The sequence below is a fragment of the Amphiprion ocellaris genome, chromosome 17 (genome assembly GCF_022539595.1).
Source record: "Amphiprion ocellaris isolate individual 3 ecotype Okinawa chromosome 17, ASM2253959v1, whole genome shotgun sequence".
Taxonomy (NCBI): Eukaryota; Metazoa; Chordata; class Actinopteri; family Pomacentridae; genus Amphiprion; species Amphiprion ocellaris.
Window position 1 is genome coordinate 31,729,364 of NC_072782.1, and position 25,624 is coordinate 31,754,987.

Below are 25,624 nucleotides of genomic sequence, written 5' to 3' on the forward strand. Positions count from 1 at the left end.
AATGTCCAATAATTATTTGTTGTCGCTAATATTTCAATTTTAGTTGCAATTTTTCATTATTATGTGTACATATTTTTTATGTTTAATGTGTAAAATTTCAATATCATGTGAAATATTGCAATTTCAATAGTGATTTTTCATTTCAATACCTAATATTTCATTTTTTATGTTCAGGGTTTTATTTTTATGAGTAAGTTTTTATTGTAAAGTCCAATATTTATTTATTGTGGCTAATATTCCAATTTTATTTGCAATATTTTGCAATTTTTTATTATTATGTGTAACTTTTTTTCCTCATGTGCAGTATTTTATTATTGTTTGTAATTTTTCAATTTCCTGTGTAATATTTTGTTTTCAGCGTGCAATATTTCATTTTAATTTGCAATATTTCAGTTAAAAGTGCCATATTTCATTATCATACGTAACATTTAATTTTCACATGCAATCTTTCATTTTTATGTACAATTGTCACATTTAATTTGTAATATTAGTTAGTTCCTCTTGTATTATTTTAGCTCTATATTCTTTATTTTTATTTCTTTTTTAGTAATGTATCATACTTAAATTTTGTTGCTTTTCTATTTTTCACTGCATTTAATCTCATGTTGTGTCCTTTTCCAAACGATATCTGACACGAGAATATCTTTTAGGATTAATAAAGTTCTATCGTTTCTGTATTTTGACTCGTGTCAGACTCATTTTGTGGCTATTTTACCACAGATTGACTCTAATTTTGGATGTTTTGACTCAGATTTGTATCATATTTCGACATGTTTTGGCTCCAAGTCGTCTCCGTCTGTTCGGCTTTCCGTCTCGTCCGGATATTTTCGACGTCGTCACTCCTGTTGATGTGTTTTGACTCGTATCATGCTGTTTTACTTCTGACTCATCTCGACCTCGTGGGCGTTTTGACACAAACTTGTCTCCGTCTGTTTCACGTGTTTTCAATAAAGCTCACATTTGTCTTGTGGGTGTTTCTAATCTGCTCTGATATCATTCAGCTTCAAAATTCCCCCCAGAAACACTAAATAACGCCATCTAAAGCTCCTTTTGTACTAATATTACGCTACAACGGCTTGTTTTTAATGCTCCATCTTGTATCTGCTGCGTACTTTTATGCAGGAATGTGTAGAAACATGTAAATATGTCAGATTTCACAGCCCGTATGATTGGAATTTACATCCACGCTCCACAGTTTGTATTTGTGACAGAACGCAAGGCGTCGGCGTCTCAGGAGGATTCTTTGATATCGGCTCAGTAAACAGTATTTGGTGAGATCAAACAATAAGAGTCTCACTGTGATCAACAGTAAGACGCAGCACAAAGTCGACTGAAAGGCCACTTTTATCTGCCAGATCTGTTTATTCCCATTAACTCCCATCAAACTGCTTGTAAATCTGATATTCTCCCTCTTACAGTCATTGCCTCTTTGGCTTCTCGGCTTCGTGGATGAGTTTCTTCCATCTGGCCTGAACCCAGACAACTTTAAACAGGCCCGCATCCAGAATCTCCATAAGAAACCTGGTTTACATCCAGCTTAAACATCCAAAAACTGCTGAAAAGGTGGTTTCTGTGCAACTTTTAGAGTATGATAGAGGGAAATAAGAGAGTTGATAAATCCCCACCTGGCCTTAGAAAGAACCACAGAGCAGAAATAGCTCCACTCTGAGTAACAAATGACATCTTAATGAGTCATTTATCTCATTATTCTCACTCTCTTGGACCTTTTGATATAAACAGACCATTTTTCCTGAACAGGATCTGGGTCTGTCGAGCTGAAATTACTCACTTTTTATCAAACAGGAAGTTACTCATTGAAAATTTTACTTTACCAACAGGATTCAGTCCTTTGCTTTGTTTTAATTTTTATTCGTCATTTTACTTGTTTCCTACTGATGTTACACCAACGACTCACTGCTCTCTTTTTTATAGCATCAAACAGGAGATTACTGAATGAAAACTTTACTTCTTTAACTTCTCGTCTTGTAGCTTCCAAAAAGATTCAACCCTTTGCCTTGTTTTGTTCAATTTTTATTTGCTGTTTTACCCGTTTTCTACCAACTCAGTTTTATATCTCTAAAAATCAAGACAATTAAAGTCCCCATCATGAACCAAAACAAACCCAAAGCAGTCAGTTAGAAACTGATTTTGAACAAAACCTCAACTTCAATCAGCACTTTAACAGTTTTGTTAAATCCTGCAACTTACAAATTAGAAATATTTTCAAAATCAAGCCAGTTTTCACCAAAAACACCTTTATTTTCTACCACTTGGATGACTGGAGCTCTTTATTACAGCTCCAAATTCATTTTAGCTTTCTTTAAAAACAATTTATTGTTATTTTACCAATTTCACTGTTTTGTTAAATTACAAACAATATCTGGTAAATAACAGATAACACACGAATCGCAAAAAAAGTGAATTAAATCAAACATTTGTATTTTACAAATGTAGTGGTAATATGTTCTTCTACAATGCCTGATCATCATTATTGCATTTGAACAGAGTATTACGTATTATGAAGATGCAGTTCCGTGTGTGCAATATTTTAACTCAAAAACATCCAAAATATAAAATATAAAGCAGCTAAAAAGTCCTCTCATTATGCCTCCTTTTGTTTTTCAGATTGAGCCGAATAAAGTTGGTATAAACGCAGAATCTCAGGTGATCTTGTGGTTGTTTAGACATTGGTTTGGCTGCAGGACTACATCTGCTGTTGTTGATTTTTGTTAAGTTTTTTGTCTCGGGCTGGATCCGGCTGGATAGAAGTGTTTCTGGACAGGTGCTGTTCCAGTCAGAAGCCTGCAGCTGCCGGCTTCCTGTCTCTTTAACGGCTCTAATTGACTGGGAGGATGGAGAGTCACTCCAGAGACCAAAACACTCAAAGGGCTGAGCAAGCCGAAGGGACGTCCAGCTGATACTCGCCGTGGATCTACAACCTCATTATCAGAGGCTCAGCAGTGATCAGGTCGGAATATTTTATCTTTCCATCCACCAGCTGAACACGAGCCACTCGAAAGCAACTGAGAGCAGCCCGATTTCTACACAACTGCATCTCATATTTATCATCAAGTACTTTATATTAGAAAGTGTTTTTCCATCTCAAACCATCAGAGTCCTTCTGCTCGAACAGCTCAGAAACGTTTTTGCCCATAAACTATGAATATTTAAAATGGTATCCATGGAAATCCGAGTCTGTTTGAACAACAATATCTGAGAAACTATTAAAGATAAAAACCTGAGATTTTCTCTCATTTCTCATCATGTCATTGATTCAGAATCTGAAATATTGGACAGTAGATCAAACAATCTCTGACTGTGGGTGAGTTGAAATATGCAAAAAAAAATGACATTTTGTTTTTGTGCTACAACTTTTTGTTGTAGTTATGAAAGTTCAAATAAAATCACTTTCTTCCCATTTTCCTGACAGTATTTCACATTTAAAGTATTCTACATGTTTAGTTTTGTATTATTGTGACGTTCAGCTACACGTGGTTCAGAAAATATCACTAGCTGACTTCTGAATTATCAGTGCTTTTTGTTAATTTGAGCTCAAAGATGGATCCTTTCATGATTTTTTTTCATATTTCAACTCATCTATTTGTCTAATATTACAGATTTTGAAAAAATGACTATGAGAAATAACAGAGGAGTTTTCAGGTTTTTGTCTTTAAAAGTTTCTCAGATATTGCTGTTCAAAAAAAACCCTGCTGAAAGTGGGTAAAACAGCTAAACTACGTCAGAACTTGTTGAGAAAAGCTTTTTCCATCTCCTTAAACTACATATTTTTTTGCCCAAAACAACCTCAAGTGAGCATAAAAACTTTCATTTTGGACATTTTTCCAAATTTTGCTGTTTCTCTAACAATTTTTCTTCAAATTATGCAAAAAAAATACACATTTAAACGACATAATTCAGTCCTTAACTTCCTCTGAAACTAAAACACATTTCTATTTTCTTATTTTAGTTTGCTTGTGTTATTATTTGACCTAGTTGTTCTACATTACAGATTCCGAATCAATGACAAGATGGGAAATAACAGAGAAAATTTCAGGTTTTTATCTTTAATAGTTCCTCAGATGTTGTTAAAACAGACTCAATTTAAATGTCAGAAAAAACCTGTGGATAAAGAATCTAAATATTAAGCTTCAAGCTGCTACTAAATAAAGTAAAAGTTGACTTTTGCCTTTTTTTGTAGTAGAAATATTTGTAAAACAAACACTGTTGACAGTTATGGGATGTTCTGTGACGTGAGCGTAAATTTGTCTCTATTTGTGGCTCCGCTGATGAATAATTGATTGATTGATCGGGTTTTGGTTGTAAAGTGAAGAAACGTTTCATCCCGTTGATGACAGTGATGCACTTAAAGCCGCTCCGTCTATTAATGTCTTCCATAAACTTTATTGATCTGAAGCCACACTCCATTTACCAAATTACATTACAGGTGAATTACTCTGCTTCTATTAAATAAATATGAGGAGTGAAATGAATGGAGGAAGCTCAGAGATATTAAGCGTCTCTGTGTGTTAAGGACAGGTCAAGGTGTTGTGGGAACATTATTGTGAATGAGAAACAACCTTTCCTCTTTATTTAACGTTTCCTTCTTTCACTGATGTTCAACATTTATTCAGTTTGGTAGAAAACGCATCGATTTTCACTTATAAAGCCGAAGAACGCAGTGCAGCTCTGTTCTGTTGTATAAAGACACCATTCAGGGTTCAGGTGTTCAGATACAGCTGAGACTTATTCACGATGAATGAAGAAATATCACTTTCTCTGCTATAAAATATTTGCTGTATATATTATACAGAAAAGCTGTCTCAAACTTCTGAAACACTAAAAAGAACAGGACCAAAAGTTGAGCCCTGAGGGGCACCACAGTAGAAATATGCAAAAAAAAAAAAGGATGTTTTGTTTTTGTGCTACAATTTGTCAAGTCTGCTCAATAAAGTTATGAAAGTTCAACTGAAATCACCATCTTTCCATTTTTCTCATTTCATATTAAAGTATTCTATATGTTTAGTTTTGTATTATTGTGACCTGCAGCTACATGTGGTTCAGAAAATATCATTAGTGGACTTTTGGATTATCAGGGTTTTTGATAATTTGAGCTCAAAGATTGAACTTTTCAGGATTTATTTTTCATATTTCAACTCAACCATAAGCAGAGATTATTTGATCTACTGTCCAATATTACAAATTCTGAATCAATGACATGAAGAGAAATAAGAGAGAAAATTTCAGGTTTTTATCTTTAATAGTTCCTCAGATAATGAAATATATCAAATATCAAATATGTTTCTAATCAACCCAGAAAAATGGAGGAGACGCTTCAAATGTGTAGTCAAAGAGTTGCATTTTAACCCAAACCAGGACATTCATCCAAACTCCAAATGTAGTTTTAAGATCTAACCTTAACTGAGCTTCTAACATGTGAAAGTGTCCAACAAAGTGTGACATTTTCCAAAACCGAAGCAGAAAGCGACAGAAAGTGGAACTTAATCCTGGGACTGATGGTCTTTTTCGATTGCAGGACACAAACTCTGGTTTTCTGAGTGAAAATCTGGTCACCAGCTTGGAAATTAGATTTAATTTATCACTTGGGCTCCCATCAATTAAATAAAAAAGGTGGTTTTACTTTATCTTTTTTCCAGTTTTTCTATTTTTTCAGCTCTTTTTATAGTGGCCTTTTGATTTAACCAAATATCAGAAAAAAAGACCACAATGAAGCAGCTATAAACTCAATACCTGCCGTTTTAGTCTGGCAATTGATTGATTCCATTGATCTATTATTACTATTATTGTTGTTGTTATTGTTATTATTATTGTTATTATTTATTTCAATAATTTATTTATTTTTTGTCTATTTTATCATCTCATTTTTCAATATTTTATTATTTTGCTTTAGATAATTTTGACATACATTTTAACCATCTTTTAACATCTATTTTTTATTATTTTGTCATTACAGTATTTTGAATACTAACTTACTTATTATAGTTGATTTCTTGTGTCTTTTATCGTGTAATGTTTCATTATTTTCTCATTTTGCTTTGCTGAACTTTGACATACATTTTAGTATGTCTTGTTTACTTTTAATCACTTCCCTTTTTATTATTATTATTGTCATATTTGATTTTATGAATGTGATCTGCCTCTGGTGTTTCTGGTGTCGTTGCATTTAGCTATGACTGCCTTTCCTCTTCCTGTTTTATTGAGTCTTTCATTTATGACCTAACATTTGCACCATTTCATTTGCATGAAAAGTGCTACACATAAAGTCTGATTGACTGATTGATTAACTCGGCCTCCAAACTCTCCAGAACTGATTGGATTGATCATCTATAGAGGGTGCTGGATCAAGTCTGATCCATGGAGGTTTAACCCAATGACTTACAGACCTAAAGGGTCAATGTCCTGGTGCCAAAACACCACAGGACATCCCAAAAGACATCCAATGTCCATGTTTTCATTGGTCAGAGCAGTTTTGGCGGTAAAAACAACATGAGGCAGGTGGGTTAAGTGTAACAAAGTGTTGGTTGGGTTCCCATGAATCGTCTCATCAGGACTATTTAACTGACAAGAAGGTAGAGTAGTTCCTTACCAGCCACAGTGACCTTCGCCGTCCGGCTCACGATGCTGCCCAGTCCGTCCAGCGTAGCGAGGCACTGGTATTCCCCCTCGTCGGGCCGGTGGTGCCGCGAATGCACCACATTCTGCACCAGCAGCGATCCGTTAGCCAGCTGCCGCCGTCGCTCGTCCACCACGGCACTCAGCAGCACGCCGTCCTTACGCCACGTGATGGCGGGAGGTCCGGCCGCTGCCACGTCCGACTGAGCCTGACAGTCCAGCTGCAACGTACCACCGCGAACGGTCACCGAATCCTGAGGCTCCTGGGTGAAGGTGAAGTCCACGAAACCTCCGAGGCTGGACGACGAGGAGGAGGGAGATGTGGAGGCATCTGAGGCTGCAGGAACAGCAAAAAGATGAGTTAGATGGAGGTCTTTATAATGGCATATCCTGTTGCAGGTCAGCATTTCGATTACCAAGATGCTGTATCCTAAATATATCTCTTTGCTAGTATATTTGGACTTCTTAAAAACAAAATGGCATAAGAGCTTATCCAACATTAAATCTAAAGATCAAAATAAGATTTTGCATTGTTTTGTTGACCCGTCCGTCCAACCCAACCACCTCCCTACAAGCACTCTGCTAATGGTTGCTTAACCAAAACAACTATGGTCAGAAATGAGATTAAAGCTCAATGAAATGGGAAAACATCAAAACAAACCCCTTGCTATCACACAAACCCAGCTACAACCGAACTCAGGTGGGTTTCTAACAGTAATGGATTCCACTGGGGGAGGTGCCGCATCCAATACAAGACACAAAAAATCACAAGAAAATAAAATAAATCAGCAGCTCTCATAATGTGACATCAGAAACAATCACCATAACCCGACAGCCACAGGCCCCAGAGACTTGTAATCATTCCATGTCAGCAACCTGATTATTTGGTAATTTGCTTGAGTATTCGCACTACAACCGGAGCTAAGGGTGTGTCCTGGGTTGAGCCGTATTTACTCAAGTAAGGGAGTCACGGATGTTGATTTTGTCCAAATGTAGCAGGTAAATCTGGCTATGATTATGGTGGAATATCATCAGAAAACAACTTTCCAACAATGGGGGTAACCTACAACATAAATGCACCAACAGTTCATGACGAAACTTTGGTCAAAACTATAGAAGATCATCAGCTAATTGAGCGTTTTTTGGTCTCCACCCTGATTTATTCCATCTCAGACCTTCTTCTCAACCATTTCTGATGTGGTTGAAACTTTTTATCATCAATTATAAATATTTAAAATAGTACCTGTGAAACTTTAGCTATATCAAACACTTTGCAAGATATTTTTTTCAAAAAAAACCTACCTGCCGACCCACTTTTTTTTTTCTTTTTACCAAGAAACTGTATCTGGTATTTATCTTTTTGCTAACATATTTGGATTTCTTTAAAATGAGATGGCTTATCCAGGATGAAAACTACACATCAGGATGAATATCGCAATGTTTTGTTGACCCGTCCATCCAACCCAACCTCCTCCCTACAGAGACTTTGCTAAAGGTCGCTAAACAATGATTCTTAAGGACTTTATACTGTCTTTAATAATCCTATTTTGTGACTTCTGTGTGGATTTTGATCCATTTTCATGCTAGAAATGGTGTAAAAATCTTGCACCAAATGAAACTGATTAGCAATTCTATGCTTATACGTAAATTGCTTAGATTTTGACAGTTTCTCCTGACGATGTTTGGATTTCTGATTTGGTCTTTTTCACACAACTCTAAAACAGTTGAGTTTACAGGTGCAGTGAAACCTGTAATGCCCTCTCTTTCCTCTTTCTGACTGGAACTCCTGCTTCTGTTTATTTATCTCTCGGTTTATATATTTATTCGTGTTGGTCATTATTTCTGTCAGTTCCATCTCTTCCCATCAGGGAACGTGACTCGGAGACTTTAACCTCCAACCCAAAGGCTCGTATTTTCCTCCCGATAACTCATCACCGCTATCAGAGCCGCCGCGACTCGTTCTGTTCTTTGTTTTCATGTTTTAAGATGTGTTTAATCCTGTGAGAGGCTCCGACGGCGCTGAACGGTTGCGGCGTCTCATCTTTGATGTAAAAACACTTTCATCCCGATCAGAGCGGCGGGTTGTTCGCCGTCGTTCCTGGAAAGTCTGAAAAAACGAGGACCTGGAGTTGACTTTGAAGCCCAGCAGATGTTCTTTTTTTGGCTCTTTCATTTGATTTTTATGAACATTTCTTTTTTAAAAACTTCACAGCTGCATTTTGTCCTGCAGGATGAGACGAAGCATCAGGTTTAAAACTAAACCCAGATGGAATAAAGACATCAGAAAGCCTCTGTACGGCCTCACAGCCTGAATTTAAACAAGATTTCAGCTGTGAATTCAAATGTTCTAGTAATTTTTGGTTTTGAGTTTGTTCAATACTGTTGTCTTTTTAAAACAGGAAGTCCTCCAACCTAATCGACTGGAATGAAGGTTTGTTGGGTTAAAACGGCACTTGATCACCAAATTCAAAAGTTATCGGGCCAAAGAATGATCCAGCATGACTGCTAATAATTCCTACACATGTGCATCTCCTCAACATCCCAGGAGGTTCAGTAGGGAAGTTATCATCCATTCTGATCTCTGATGAACTGAAATCCATCCGGATAAAGTCGGCGACTTCTGGCAGTCGTGCAAATAAATAAAAGCTACGGTGAAGCTGAGGGGGTTAGAAGCAGAGTGATCTGACCCACAAGAAATCAAACCTTTTATATAAATTCCAGATTTCAGGATCTACAGCATCTTCAGCTTCTCTTGTTTACCTCTATCATCAGGGCTATGACTAAATACTGGAACTCCCTCCTCATATAAACTGGTTCCATCACGTTAACCTGCAGAACTCCCAGAATCCTCTGCTGCAGCTCTGTCTTCCTCCTGGTTTCCTGCTCATTGATTCCCCTCCAGCGTCCGGCTCTATCAGTAAATCACCGTCTGACAGCTCTATCTGTATTCTCAGTCCGTCACTTCATCAGCGTGTCCTTGTCCCGCCTCGTCCTGCCGTTTGATCGTATCACAATCACTTTTATTCACAAACCGTCGCTGCTGCATCTCAGAACCAAACCTCCTCGTTTCACTGACTTCTGATTCTCTTCTGCCCAGATAACCAGAAAAAACAGAAAAAAGGCCAATATGCACTACAGCATATCAAAAAAATAGAATAATGCCGTAAAGGTTAATAAATGGTCAAGGCTAATATTCAAGAAAATGGAAATTTTAGATATTCTGGACTCTAATTTTAATGATTATACCTCAAGAAAACCAAAAATGCAACATTTATTTAGAATGAGTAAATTATTAATGAAACACTACAAATACTGTGGAATTTATTGGGGAAAATTCTTTCTGTCACGCTAAGTTCAATGTTTTGGGGTTTTTTTCCTCAGGAAGCATCATGAAATTATTAAAAATCATTAATGTTTCAGCAAAAAGACCAACAAATCTCTGGTTTCTGATTCTTAAATTGGAGAATTTGAAGATTTCAGTGGTAATATTTTGAATTTATTTAGATTTGACAACTAAATTTAGTCAGAAAAATTTTTAATGTTTTGTAATAAGATCCAGAATCTGCAGAAAGAAGCAAAAACTTCATGTTTAATTAAATTTTTAGTTTTTCTTACATTTAATTTAGGAAAAAACATGTTTTTTTTTCTAGGAAATATCCTGAAATCATTCAGAAATCATTGATTTATCAGCAATAACCCCAACAAATCTCGTTTTCTGATTCTTAAATTGAAGGATTTGAACATTTTACTAGAAATAAATCTAATTTATCTTGATTTTACAGCAAATTTTGTTCAAAAATTGTAAATGTTCATAAGATATTTCCCAAAAACCAAAGAAGGGGAAGTTTAGAACATTGAAAGAGGCTCTAAAATCTGCAGGAAGAAGCAAAACCTTCAATTTTAATTTTTCTTCCACACAATTTAATTATTTTTTTCATGGAAAAATCCTGATTATTAAAAATCATTGATTTATCAACAAGAAACAGCAACTCTCTGATTTATGATTCTTACATTGAAGAATTTGCACATTTTAATAATAAATTGAATTTAATTTCATTTTACTGCAAATTTTGTCGAAAATATTGTAAATGTTCAGAAGATATTTGCTAAAAGATCAGAGCATCGAAATAAGATTGAAAATGTGCAGGAAGAAGCAAAACCTTCATGTTTAATTAAATTTTTACAGTTTTTCTTCCACTTAATTTAGAAAAAAGCATGTTTATTCCTAGGAAACATCCTGAAATCATTACGAAAACATTCATGTTTACGCAAAAACACCAACAAATCTCTGATTTCTGATTCTTAAACTGAGGAATTTGAACATTTTAGTGGTAATATATTGAATTTATTTAGATTTTACAGAAAAATTGTAAACGTTTAGAAGATATTTCCCAAAAACCAAAGAAGAGGAAGTTCAGAATGTCTAAAGAGGCTCTTAATCCTGCAGGAAGAAGCAAAAGCTTCATGTTTAATTCAGTTTTTATAGTTTTTCTTCCTCTTAAACTAGAAAAAAAAATTGTTTTTTTCACGGAAATACCCTGAAATTATTAAGAAATCATTGATTTTTATGCAAAAAGACCAAAAAAATCTCTGGTTTCTGCTTCTAATCTTGGAGAGTTTTCACATTTTAATGGGAATAAATACAATTTTCTTTATAATTTTACTACAGAATGAGATATTTACCAAAAACCCAAGAAGAGGAAGTTCTAAGCGTCTAAATCCTGCAAGTTTAAGAGAAAGCTTCATGTTTTATTCAGTGTTTGTAGTTTTTCTGCATTCAGTCTTTTATCCTGATGAAAATCGATCTTCTAGTTTCTGTCGTCATCTTTGCGTCTTGTTTCCTGATGCAACAGTTTCAGGTGTGAAAAGATTCAGAAGAAAACGTTTAAAAAAAAAAAAAAAAACCCTCATGAAAGAGAAACAAACTGGACAGAAAGAGTCTCTGAGGGCGTCTTTTTTTAGTCTGATAACTGGTTCAGACGTTTCTGATGAGAAGAAGCTCTGAAGAAACGCTGGATGAACTCTGAGCCACAAATTAAACTGAATAAAACCACTCAGGTGTGTTTATTCATAGAAATTATATCTAGAGTGGACGCAAAAACCTCTTTTCTGCTAAAAAATCCAGGAAAAATCTGAAGTTTTCAGTTGCAGCAAAAGCAGAAAAATCACTGAAAAGCTGTAAAGTTAGACGTTTTCATTTTGTTTTCGAGTTGGAACCAACAGTAATTTATCTAATTTGGTCAATAAAATGACAGAAACAGAAAAATGCTCAATTGAATTGTCTTATTTTGTTTGTCCAACAGTCCAAAGACTAAAAGACATTTGATTTATTACCACTAAAATTTACAAATTCTCCAATTTAAGAATCAGAAACCAGAGATTTTGTGGGTCTTTTTGTTGATAAATCAGTGATTTCTTTTCTCTTCATCATTTCAGGATGTCTCCTTAAAAATCCCACCTTTTCTAATTTAAGTGAAAAGAAAAAATTCTAAAAATTGAATTAAACATGAAGTTTTTGTTTCTTCCTGCAGAATTTAGATCCTCTTTAGACGTTCTAAACTTCCTTTTCATTGGTTTTTGGGAAACATCTTCCAAACATTTACAGTAAAATTTGCTGTAAAATTAAAGGACATTTGATTTATTATCATTAAAATGTGCAAATTCTCCAATTTGAAAAGCAGAAATTAGAGATTTGTTGGTCTTTTTGTTGATAAATCAATGATTTCTAATAATAATTTTTTTTTAAATGCAGGTTAGATGTAAATAAATACAATTTATCTGGATATCTGTAATTTTACTGAAATAATAGTTAAAAAATGATATTTATTCTTCAATCAATTTAGTTTTCTTTCAAAATAAATTGAAACAAATCTGGGAAATATTGCAGTTTTAGCGGATTAAAATACAGTAAAACTGTGCGAAAGAATAAATTATTTTTTCTAAAAATACAGATTTTTGATTTTGATGTTAAGTTTTATTCATTTATTTTACAGTTAACTTTTCCTGTAATTTAATTCAACGTTAAAGTGATTAATATGAACAAATTTGTAAAAATATCCTTCAAGATTCTTGTGAAATAACAGTAAATTAAAGATTACATGAAGCTAATTTAACTTAATAATGTGACTTAAAATTAATAAATTATTTACTGTATATATAAAATAAATATTTTTCATAATTTTCATTCAAATAAAATATCTGTAAAATAATTCATTTTAAGTTGATTAAAGTACATTAAAACAGTTTCATTTCAGTTAGAGCAGAGATTCTTCATTAATCTCTCTCGCGTCTCTTTAATATATTTATATTTTTTCTCTCAGCATCTCATCGTTCATTCAGTAAAACCTGATTTTAGAAAACAAACTGTGTGACTATTAACACCGGGCGGCTTTAATTAGTGCCTCGCTGAGTTCCTGCTAATTACCGTCATCACAGCCAATCAGCCGCTTCTTTTAACGACACAAATTCAATTAACGGCAGCAGATGTTTGGATCTTTTCTGTTCTTTTATTATTTCTGTTGGTTTAAATAAAACAAACATGAGGTAAATTTGATAATTAACATCTTTATGAACCCTTTAGACTTCATAAAGTGAGGCTTGATTCAGCTGATTTCTTTTTTCAGAGACGAAAACACAAAAAAGTCAAGTTTAACATTTGGTTTTAGACGTTTTACTGCTTCGTTTAAGGTCTGTGATCTTTAATTTGTCACAGAACAAACAGGAAACTGTAATAATAATAAATATAATATTGATAATAAACAAACTGCAGAGATCTGGCAGGAAGTGTGTCAAAAATATAAATAAAATGAAATAAAATAAATTGAATAAATAAATAAAAATGTTAGAATACTATTATATAAACTAATATTATCATTATTATGTTTTTTTAACATACTGTGTAATTTTACAGTCAGACTTCGGGAAAGAACAAATTATTATTTATAAAAAATACAGATTATTTTTTATGTGGAAACAATTTACATTGTTGTCATTTTAGTCTCCTTTGTTTAATTAAAAAATATTTTTAAAAATTTGAAAAACAAACTATTTTTAATCGTTATTTTTTCACTGATTCTATATATTTTTTCAAATAATATGAAATGTGAAATAATGAAAATGTTTGCAAACAGAGTAAAAAAAAACAAACGTAAAAGAACTAATTCATATTTGTAAAAATATTTTTTAGACATTATTTACAGCGGTTTTTTGTACAGTTAACATGCTCCTTGTGATTTAATAAGATATCAGTAATTAATTAGTAAAATGAGAATCTCAATATTAATAAGTATTATTATTATTATTATTATTATTATTTTTGTTATTTATTATATGTACTTTTCTGTCAAAAATTTTAAAAAATTTAAATAATTGTTAATAATTGTTTTGTTTTCAAATAACAGCAATAATCTGTAAAATAATGAATGAATGATAATGATAATTGTTTGCTAATTTAAATATAAACAAAAATAAAACTTTTAATTTTAGAGTTCAATAAGTTTAAAAAGTGATTTATCATTTCTAAAAAAACTACATATTTTTAAAGTATATATACATATTTGTTTGTGATTTTACTGGATATTATTTATAATTTCAATAAAACAGAGGAAATCTGTAAAATAGCAGCAAACTGTTAAAAAAAATGAATTTTTTAAAGCTTACACTAAAAAGATTTGAGCCAATTCAGCATAAAAAATGTAAAAACTAAGCAAACTGAAGCTCATTTAAATATTTAGTTCTACACACTCTTGAGCAATGTTAAAATTGGAAAGTAAATTAATAAGACGGGCAATTTTTTTTTTTTTTAAATCTCAAAAAGGATTTAATATATGGAGCTAAAATTTCACAAATATCTTTATAAATATCCAGATTTTATGCTATAAAAATTTCAGGCAATCAGAGATGAAATAATTGTTTAAAATTTGCAGATTTGGTGTCAGTAGCTGCTCCCTCTTGTTCTCCGGGTTCGCGTCGTTCACGGTGGCCCCGGTGGCTCTCTGGGGGTGCCGCCCTGTGGCTCCTACGGCCCGGGGGGAGGGATGCCCTGTTGACTTGGCCCTGCCTTGCCGTGACTGCTGTTCTGGGCTTCGGGGTTCTTCACACTTGCATGTTTGATCAGGTCTTGCCAGCTACTGCCGAGTCCCATTTCAGCGATTGATGGGTCCCGCCAGAATGTGCTGAGAATTTCTCCAGTCTCTACCCTAAACTCATTCTCTCTCGCACTAGTATCCTCTTCTGGCCTGTTCTATTCTATTCTATACTATCAAGACACCCACAATTATGGTGCTCAGTACCATTTGTTCATTTATTATTGAATCTCTTTTTCTTTTGTGTTGGTTTGGTTTTCTTTTCTTTTTTCAAATTTTTATTTATTTATTTTTTTTTTTTTTTTTATTGATGGGCAATTAGTAGTTGGGCATAACACACCACCTTACAATCTTTAATTGCAATAGCAACGCCTGTTATTTTCTATCCCTGTTCATCCTGTTCGTCCTGTTCGTCCTGTCCAGTCTTTGTTTCCCCCACACATCACTGAGGTGTAGCACTGCCCTCCCTGGCTCATAATAGGGAATTCTAATAAAGAATATCTGCTTAGCTTTCAGGGAGGGCCGGTGATGGTCACACACATGCACTAAATATTAAAATATTTGGCTGCAAGACTAAAATATGCATCAATCTCATAAAATGTTGACTCCCCTTTTGTGGAGTTAAACAATGAGAACAAATGCAGACAAAAAAAGAAGAAAAAAATAAATAAATAAAAAAAATAAAATTTGCAGATTTTTAAAAAATGTTTTATCAGTATTTCAGCATTTTAAGTATCTTATTAAAGTCATAATTCTGGTATTTTATAGAATTCTGACATTTGTTCAGTGTTGCCATGGAAACAATCAACTGGACTACTGTAGATTCTAATGAAAACATTTCAGAAGAGTGAAAGTTAATAAATAATTCTGCCTCTTTTAGATGTTTCTATCAGTATCTTGGTACATTTCTTTGATTTTATGACGTATTTCTGTCACGGGGAGGCAGGTTCTGCTTGTTGTTGTGGAAATATGTTCAGAAAATGACAGAATAACGAGAATAAATCATGAATAATTCAGTTTAAACGAAGAGAAAAGGATTCATCTGTGTGTGTTTTTCTGTTGGGCTTCTTGTCAAACTGCTTCCAGACTCGGTCGTGACACGTCGTCCCTGGAGACAAATCCCATAATATTCTGTTTGCAGGTTAAAACCTCCAATAAACGGCGAGTTAACGGAGACCTTCGCTGTCAGACACAATCAGCCAATTAGAACGAGCAGCTGTCAGAGAAGGACGTTAATTAAGCGTCAGATCAGAACAGCACATTCATTATTAATGATCTGTTGAGAAAACTGGAATTTACTTCAGTTTCTGTTTCAGTAAAGGTTAAAGGTCAGAATATTTATTAGATCAAGATACAAGTTGAGGGTTTTTTAGGTTATTTTCACTTTAAGCTTTAATCTCAGTCGATATGAAGGTTTTATTTAAATTTGCTGCATTTTGTTTTTTACACTTATGTCAAAAAACAAGGCAGAAAAATAATATTTTTATATTTGTGGAGGATTAAAATGTCTGGAATCTGCTGTTGTAATGCAAAAACTCAAAGGAAAACAGTTCTCCAAATATACACTTAAGAAAAAATTACTATTTTATTAATTTATTTAGCTCATATATTTCATTTTTAAATTTGATTCAGTAAATGTTTTATTATTGAATTCATCAACTATATCTACTTATTTTTAAACCATTTTTAAACAATTTGTCAATTTTATTTATTTGTTTTTTAAACCATTTCTTAACAATTTATCAGTTTTATTTATGTATTTTTAAACCATTTTTAACTATTAATCAATTTTACTTGTTCTTCTTTTTTGTTTTTATTTACAATTTTTAACTGTCATTACATTGAAAATTTTAAGGTTATTTTAACTGTTATTTTACATTTTTTTGTCTTGCTTTTGTGAAATTGCAAATGAGTAAAATCACAGAAAAAAATAACTCAATAATTTACTTTATTTATCAATTTAAAAGCAGCACCAGAACCAACATTTTTAAGTTGAACAACTTAAAACTGTTTCATTGTAAAAAAAAAGGCATTTTTATTAGTGTTATTATTTTTGTTATCATTATTATTATTATTATTATTATTATTATTATTATTATACATTTTTTAACTTTAATTATTTGAACAGGTTATAGTTATTTTACAACAGTCTGAACTTTAACTAATTATAATTTCTTCTTCTATAACATTTGACTGTCGAATTAAAATATGTCTATTTAAATAATCAAAAACAAGCATTACTTCACAGGTATTCACTTTTATTTGAAAGATCAAACTAATGCTTCTCTGTAAAATTACAGGAGAAAAAAAATGTTAGTAATAGATTTATATGTTATAAATAATATCATAAATAATATTAACATTTTTTGTTTTGATTGTTTTGCTGTTTGTTGGACTTCAGATGTAGCAATAATAAATAATTAAACAAACAAACACTTAAATAAATACATACAAATAAATTGTGCAACTGTATGGTCAAATATTGTAAAAAAAAAAATCACTTAGTATTTGTAAAGATACACTTAATTTAGAGTACATATATGCTTTTGTGAGTTTACTAGTTATTATTTGGGGAAAAAATGGAAAATCTTTCAAATAAAAGTAAATTGCTCAAAAAATGACAGCTGAAAACTGTTGATTTTTTTTTTTTTTAAGGCTTTTTGGAACTCAAATCGGAGACAAAATATCAAGTTATTTTTAACTACAACTTGAATGTTGTTTAATATCAATAAATGCAGAAATTTCAGTTTAAATTACACAAAAATATTAAACTGGTGGAATTATCAAGATTATTTTGTCAACACAACTTTACAATCAAGTTTTTAACTTAAAAGGTTGGTCTAAATGAAGAAATTAGTTTTTTCTTGTACTTAATGACTTTTTAGTGTAATTTGAACACGATAAAAACAAACCTTTTAGCTATTTACTCTTGAATGTGGCTAAAACTAACAGACTAGTCTCATTTTTAACCTCTTGATGAATTTTTTATTGCATATTCGCAGTGTAACCAGTATAAGAGGAATAAGAAATTAGACAGGTAATAGGAAATGGGACCAGAATCAGAAGATTTAAAGGTACAACAGGAGCCCAGATGCTGAATAACTCTAGTGAAATATGACACAGACAATGCAACTAGAAAACACAGTTTGTATCGAAATATAACAAATAAAACTTGCAGCTGCTTCTAGTACAAAATCACCCTTTACAGAAACACAAATAATGTAGTAGATCACGTCCAATCTAAGTTTTAGTCTTTTGTCCTCAGTCCAAATAGTTTAATTGTTCGTTCAGGTGGGTTGTGTGTTACACACCTGCAGCACAGTTCCAGGAATCCCCAGCAGAATGTAGGAAACTTCAGCTCTCAAACTAGTGCAATCTGGTGTTGGAATCCAACTAAAAAACCTGACCTATGGGCAAGGTCAGAATTCAATTACATTTGAGTTTGAACAAAGTAACTGTAAATCATCTCTCATCTCATTTCTCATCTTGTCAAACATAGTACTATTTCACACATTCAGTTCAAACATGTCATGACCGGTTTTAACCAGTTTTCCAAGTTACAGGTCGACATACTGAACTTACACACTTCAGGAAAATTAACCTTGTGCAACAATACACAACACACAAACACACAGTAGTAATTGTTCACCTTAAAATATGAACTTATAAAACATGAATACACCGCGTTTCATCTTCTTTTAACTACCAAACGAATGCGCGTCAGAATGCTAACATGTTTAGCATAAGCGAAGGTAACTAACAATGGTAAAAAATTAGCATAGCGGCTAGCGCGATTATATGCCGATTTCAACTCACCGAAGCAAAGCGTCAGACAATAACCGAAGAAATAGCCTCCCCCGGCTCTTATGTTTCACTCTGGAACGTGGATATTTGTTGTTCTTATGTTTAACTTTTGTACCAACGATGAACAGTATATCTCTCCCACGGTTACGACTCTCCCTCTTCCCGCCTGCCCTTTTGTTTGTGCGCAACAAAAACTTGGTTTCAGAGCAACCAAACCCGGGCGGGACAAACAATCTGATTGGCTGATGTGAAGTACGTTCACATCAACTATTGGTTGTGCACTCAAGTTTTTACTCAAAGCACACAGTCCTGGCAAATCAAATTTACCATGTATTTTAATGCTTTTTTAACTTCACTGTACTTAGTTCTATTTAAAGACTTTAACTCCTTTTGTATATAATAACTATTTATTTTTGCCAGAGTTTCAAGTGTCAGTTTTTTTCTACTCTAGTTTATTTCTTTGTCTAGTAGTCTACTGTGGGCTACAGCAGCACAAACACAGAACGCAATAATGAGTTCCTGCAATAATCACCGATAATCAATACGATCCGGTCGATCAGTTTGATCTCAGATGGAGGAACGAGGTTTTCCTCCAGGATAAAATCTGCAGTGTGAAATGAAAAATGGTGTCAGAGCAGTTTTTATTGGTCTTTGATCACAGATTCTCTTCCTGGAGAAATAAAACATGGCGGCTAAAAGCTGCAGGATGAAAAGAAAGATCAGGATGAAAAGAAATATCATCGAGGGAGGAGGAGGCAGAGAAGATGATGCTTTTCACTAGAAAGCCATAGATTCCTCAGAGTTCCTTTAATCTTCGCCCCTCTTCCCTTCTATTATCTTTGTTTTCCTGCTCTTTGTTTACTCTCATGTTTGCTTCTTTAGAGGTCGAGTGGTTCAAGATTCATCAAAGAAATTATTATTCAGAAACTCGTCAGTCTTAAGAACACGTGAATGATTTCAGAATAAAGCCACAGATCAGGTCGACTTTCTGTCTCTGAGAAAACCCCGAACAGGAAGGAAGAGAAATTGGTTCCATGTTGCAGAGAAAATGTCTTTCAGCTGGAAACCATTTCCAGAGGTGGAAGGTCGGCGGATCAGTCCAACACTGCAGCAATCTGCCTCCATCTGAACGCCATCACAAACCCTACGGAGCGGCGGGAAAAAGGTCAACATGGCTTAAAGACGAGGCCGAGAACCGGGAAATACTGACAGACCTGCAGATACGACGGCTACAGGACCGGCAGCAGTGAGGAAATGTCAAGATTAGGACAATAAAATGACTCAAGGACAGCAATTACTACAAGATCTAGAGTAGAAACCAAAGAATTCACAGCTAGGACAAAGACAAGACCAGATTAAAACCCTTAACAGAAAAAAATAAGTCTAGGTCTTGCTCTACTCATTCTAAACCTCTGGATTTAAGGTCTGGAGCTACAAAAAGTCTTGCTATAGACCCAACAAAAAGACCAAATGACTGCAGTTAAAAAGACTACAACAACTAGGGCTAAAATGCTAGAAGGTCAAGAAGTAAAGAGTGAAAACACCAACGAGACTGAAGGACTGGGAGATTAATAAGTGAACAAAGTGTGGATGGTGATTCAGGGTAAAATAGGTGCAAAAGTGATGAAAACATCCATGAAAACCCAACATGGTCCAGAAAACATGAAGCTACAAGGGCTGGTAGATGAGTAAACATGGAGATGGGATTCAAAAAAGTAAAATCACAAAGCAGAATCTGTTGAGGAACATGAGAAGAACCAGGCGGGTAAAAGGACAGAAACTGGTTAGAGAGACAAGACAGAAGTGAAACTAATAATCGCAATCAAAAAAGGAGGGAAAACAGACAAAAGGAGGAAGGAAAACAACTAGAGATCTGGAGCCAGGCTGAGCAGAAACCAAAGAAATCACAGCTTGAACAAAGACAAATTTAAAACCTTTGTCTAGGTCTTGTTCCACTCATTCTAAACTTTTTGATTTAAGGTCTGAAGCTACAAAAAGTATGTAAATCCAAAACAAATGACCAAACAACTGTGGCTAGAAAGACTAGAACAACAACTAAGGCTAACAATCATACAATGTTAGGAACAACTAAGTGCAATGAGAACTAAAAGTTAAAAACATCAAAAAGATTGCAGCAAAAAGGATAAACCTTGACATTTACTGGGGGGTTAACAGTTGAATAAACAAAGAGTGGCTGGTGATTTAGGTCAAAATAGGTCAAAAAGTGAAGAAATAATCCCTAAAAATCCAACATAGTCCAGACAGTGAGAAGCCACAAGGGATTTTACACGAGTAAACATGGAGATAGGATTCAAACAACTAAAATCACAAAGCTGAATCTGTTGAGAAACATGAGGAGAACCAGGACAGAAGGGAAACTAATAATTGCAAGTCAAAAGAGGAAGGAAAACGACTGGAGATCTAGAGCCAGGCTGAGTAGAAACCAAACAAATCAAACTATTGCAGAGCTAGAACAATGACAAAGTCCTACAGATACACCAAATTTAAAGTCTTGAAACAGAACAACTACAAGAAGAAGGGCTAAGACGAAGACAGGAAGTTGTGGAACAAATTTCAAAAGCTGAAACTGAATATAATGAGGTCTGGAGCTACAACACGTAGTACATCTAAAAGCACTAAAAGCAGTGGGTGTTTGAATACAATAAAAACAAACCTATTATTGACATTCTAACAGGTTGAAGATGACTAAAATTAACTGAGTAGTCTACATTTTTAACTGTATGATGAAATCAAGTAAATCAGCTCAATTTCTATCCAATTGCAGAGTCCTTTCCAACACTTTGTGGTTGGATTTTTATCCCATTTATTGTCTTTTTCTTACTCCTAGAGGACGATAAGGTGAGAGAACCAATAGTTAGCTGAGATGTTTCAATAACTGCAGCCTCCAAAGTGATTTATTACACAGATCCTGATATTTTTTCTTAATTTCCTGTCCTTACTAACATTATTTCTGCTTCCTCCTTTCCTTTCCTTCAGCCTCTAATTCATTCTTCCCTCCATCCGTGCAGCCATAACCCTGATTACCTCACAGTGCCGGCCTTCGGAGCCGATCAATACTATCGATCAGAACTCCGAGTCTCCTTCTAACCAGTTCTGCTGCTGCTGTTATTTTGTGGTTGTCTGAATTTACATGCATGTTTGTTGCTGTAAGTGTTTGCATATTGATTCCAAGCTGTTCACTGTTTGCATGCATTGACCCGTTTTGGATTTAATGAGAATAAACGTAGAAATGTTGAGATTTTGACCTTATTTGCTCACATGTTCACACACACACACATGGGCAGTAAAATGGAAATGAGCCTCTCGCATAAATGATTTATGTAAATTCAACCTCCGGCTGCACGTTTCAGCTCCGTTGAGCTTCCACGACCAAAATAAAAGCCCATAAAGAGCTTCACATTTGAACCGGAGCTGTCAGAGCGTGATGGCATGAAATGTTTGGACATGAAATCCTCCTCTTACATTTAGATTCTGCTAAAGTACTTCATCAAGTATATTTAGGAACAAATATAGCTGTATTCCACACAAATAAAGGTCCGGTTGGCTGGTGAGACACCCTTAAAATAAGATTTTGTATGTTATAGTTCAAGAAAGACCCAAATAGAAAGCTGAAAACATTTAGTTTTGGCAGGTATTTGTTCATTGTAAATGTTTTCTTGCTTAATTTGATAGAAAATCTAATCGTTCAACAGAGTTTCTGCTGCTTTAAACCATAAAAAGAGCAAAATTAATTAATAAATACTTGGTTTAGGTCCAGAAATGTCAACACTCCTCAGTTTGAGGTCATTAATTTTCCTAGAAACCAGAAATATAGAAACATAGTGAGAGAAAAACAAGTAAACAAACAAAGGGTGGACGGTGATTCAGGGCAAAATAGGTCCAAATTGAAGAAATAACCCATGAAAACCCCAACACATAGTCAAGAAAAAATGAAGCCGTAAAGACTGGTAGACTCGTGAACATGGAGACGGGATTCAAAAACGTAAAATCATAAAGCAGAATCTGTTGAGGAACATGTGGAGAACCAAGCAGCTAAAAGGAAAGAAAGTGTTTAGAGAGACAGGATAGAAGTGAAACTAATAATTGCAAATCAAAAGAAGAGGGAAAACAGACAAAAGGAAGAAGGAAAACGACTAGAGATCTGGAGCCAGACTGAGTAGAACCCAAAGAACTAACAGCTAGAACAAAGACAAGACCAAGTTTAAACCCCTGTCGTAGAAAGATTAAGGCCGGATCTTGTTCTACTCATTCTAAACCTTTGAGATTTAAGGTTTGAAGGTACAAAAAGTCTTGCTGTTGAATAAAAAAAAGACCATTGTGCTATATCTTTTTTTTCTAAAGTCTTCTAAAATAATAAACTATTAATTACAAAAAAAAGTCTTCTAGAGAAGGGTAATGCAGTCATTTTGCACAAAATAAACATTAAGCTATAATTAAATATTTGTTTTAGGTCCAGAAATGTCAACACTCCTCAGTTTGAGGTGACCAATTTAACCAGAAACCAGAAACAAATGCAGAGACGACAGTTCAGAGGAGCTTGTTTTGATGGACTCCATGGCTTTAATTCACTTCGAGTATCCACAAACACACTCGGCTACACTTTACTGTTCACTGAGGGGTGACAGGCCGAGACGCCGCAGCGAAAAGCCTGCATGTGTTTCCATTTTAAGGCCGTTTGCATGTGTTTCCCTGCAGACGAGTGTGTTTCTGCTGCTTAATGATGTGAGGCCTCGGGTCGGCTGCAGAAATAAACTGCGCCAACAGCTGTGTTGGATTTAAACTCGACAGGCTGCTGGGATGTTTTCAAATTGGATCGACTGCCGAGAATCAGCCGGTAAATCATATCTGCTGCTCTTTGTGTGGGATCTCTGCTGCCGTCTGCATGAACCGACGCTGTTTTGTTCCGTTTGCGTTGAGACGTGGGTGAACGCTCGGCCTGAGGTGTCTTTCTTTTGAGGCTCTGGGTTTATTCTCTACATCGAGCTGCACCCTGTGATTACAGTACGACTCGTGAAAGAGCACCTGTGACTCTGACAAAGTGATTAAATGGTGTCCCTGGAGGTGTATCTGACTTCGACTGGCTGCAGTAAACTGAATGTTTTCAACCTTTTCTATAGCTGCACACAGCAGCAGGTCTTTGATCTTTCACAATATATGAACCCAGACAGAACTTCAGCAAGAAAACTCATCTTTCCTACAGAACTGTCATTCTGAGACCAACAAAAGTCTCTTCCAACATACACTACCGTTCAAAAGACAATTCCATGTTTTCCATGAAAACTCCCACTTTTATCCATGTGCTAACATAACTGCACAAGGGTTTTCTAATCATCAATGATCCTTTCAACACCATTAGCTAACACAATGTAGCATTAGAAGACAGGAGTGATGGTTGCTGGAAATGTTCCTCTGTACCTCTATGGAGATATTCCATTAAAAATCAGCTGTTTCCAGCTAGAATAGTCATTTACCACATTAACAATGTCTACACTGGATTTATCATTCATTTAATGTTATCTTAATTGAAAAAAACTGCTTTTCTTTCAAAAATAAGGACATTTCTAAGTGACCCCAAAGTTTTGAACGATAGTGTATGCTCATCAAATCTTTTTAGTTTTTGGAGTTTGGTTGTAGATATACAGCTTTTAAATAGTTTTCCCAACTCAATCAATAATTGCTTAATCAATAAAACAAACTAAATCAAGCAGTCATTGCTTCACGTGCTAATAAAGCTCATTTTCACCTCAAACAGGTAAAACTAGCCCCTCAGTTAAAAACACGCTGCTCAAGTCGACTCCAGTTTGCAAATTCTGACTGGAAGGCATTACCCACTAAACAGCAAGAGTCTCCAAGTAGTGGAACAATCAAATACTACAGCTAATCTAAAATACGTTCTCTGACATACATGACCTTCTTTTTCTTCCTTATCGGTTAATCTAGTAATGACAGTTAATCGATTAACATCCCTTTTGGAACAGTTTCGATTCCGATGGAGGTAAATAAGTCAAGCAATGTATGACTGTAATGGTTTCAGTAGAAGTCATTAATCACAGTTTTGCCATTTTAAAGCTACTAAGCATTAAATAAAGTTGTTTGTTTGTCCTTGATAGAAACTCCAACCTTCGTCTGTGTTTACCTGCTGTCCTGATAAATTGAGCACAGTGCAGTTCTAATCCCATTAACGCAGCCATTCTCACCTCTCTGACTGAAATACCGTTTTCATTCAAGAATTGTTTTCAGCTGCACATTGTTTTAGGATCATTAGAGTCATTGTCAATGAAGCTCAGCTCTTCTAGTGCAGATGTCTCACATTAAAAGGCATTCCAACAGCTCAAATAAACCGAACAATTACTGCTCAAAACACGCCCAGAAGTCAAAATTGTTTCATAAACACTGTATGCTTGCAAATCCTCACTGATCTTCATCAGATTTCGACCATCAAACAGTCAGGTGTGCATCATAAATGAGTCGCTCCACATTTAAAACAAGATGAATCTTACATTAAACGTCGTGTACGAAGGAAATTATGAAGGTCTGTCTCAAAAGCAACAAAAACACCTCAAAGAAAGCAAGTAAAAAACATCATCAAAGGCGTGCAGTAAAACATGAGAATCAGCTGGGAAATAGGGGTTGAAGTCTGAAAACAAGATCAAGATTAATAGATAAATTGTCTTTTTGTTGCACTGTGAGGAAACACAACAAACAAATCTGTTAAAACGTGAATATTAAACAACGCCAGAGAGTGCTGCTGTCAGAAAAATGGGCTTTTAAAGCATCCGTTGATGGAACCTTGGCGATGATTTAGATAAAAACAAAGCGGCAGCAAGCGGGAAAAGCCATTAAAATCCCGAGCTGTATATTAAACGACTGTATGTGTTTTTGGAATCAGAGGTGTCTTGACATCCTCCATCTCCCATCCTCCCTCTACCTCCTCCTTTTCTTTGCTTCTTCCCTGAATCAATCCTGCCTCCGTTCACCCAGCAGCCTCTCGGTCTCTGGGGAAGCCTCTCATGTCATGCTCCTGATCTCAAAGTATAAACGCTGAGACCCCTCTGATACCAGCGGTAGATATGTGTGTGACAGGA

At 34.7% G+C, this 25,624-nt stretch overlaps 1 protein-coding gene across 4 annotated transcripts in view; it reads right to left on the bottom strand.

Moving 5' to 3' along the window:
• dcc (DCC netrin 1 receptor) overlaps positions 1-25,624 on the bottom strand; it is a 305,906-nt gene that overhangs the window by 209,359 nt on the left and 70,923 nt on the right. For all 4 annotated transcript variants that reach the window (XM_055004135.1, XM_055004134.1, XM_055004133.1 and 1 more), the window contains exon 2: positions 6,605-6,967. In XM_055004135.1, the coding sequence (XP_054860110.1) occupies positions 6,605-6,967 (363 nt within the window). The remainder of the gene's footprint in view (positions 1-6,604; positions 6,968-25,624) is intronic.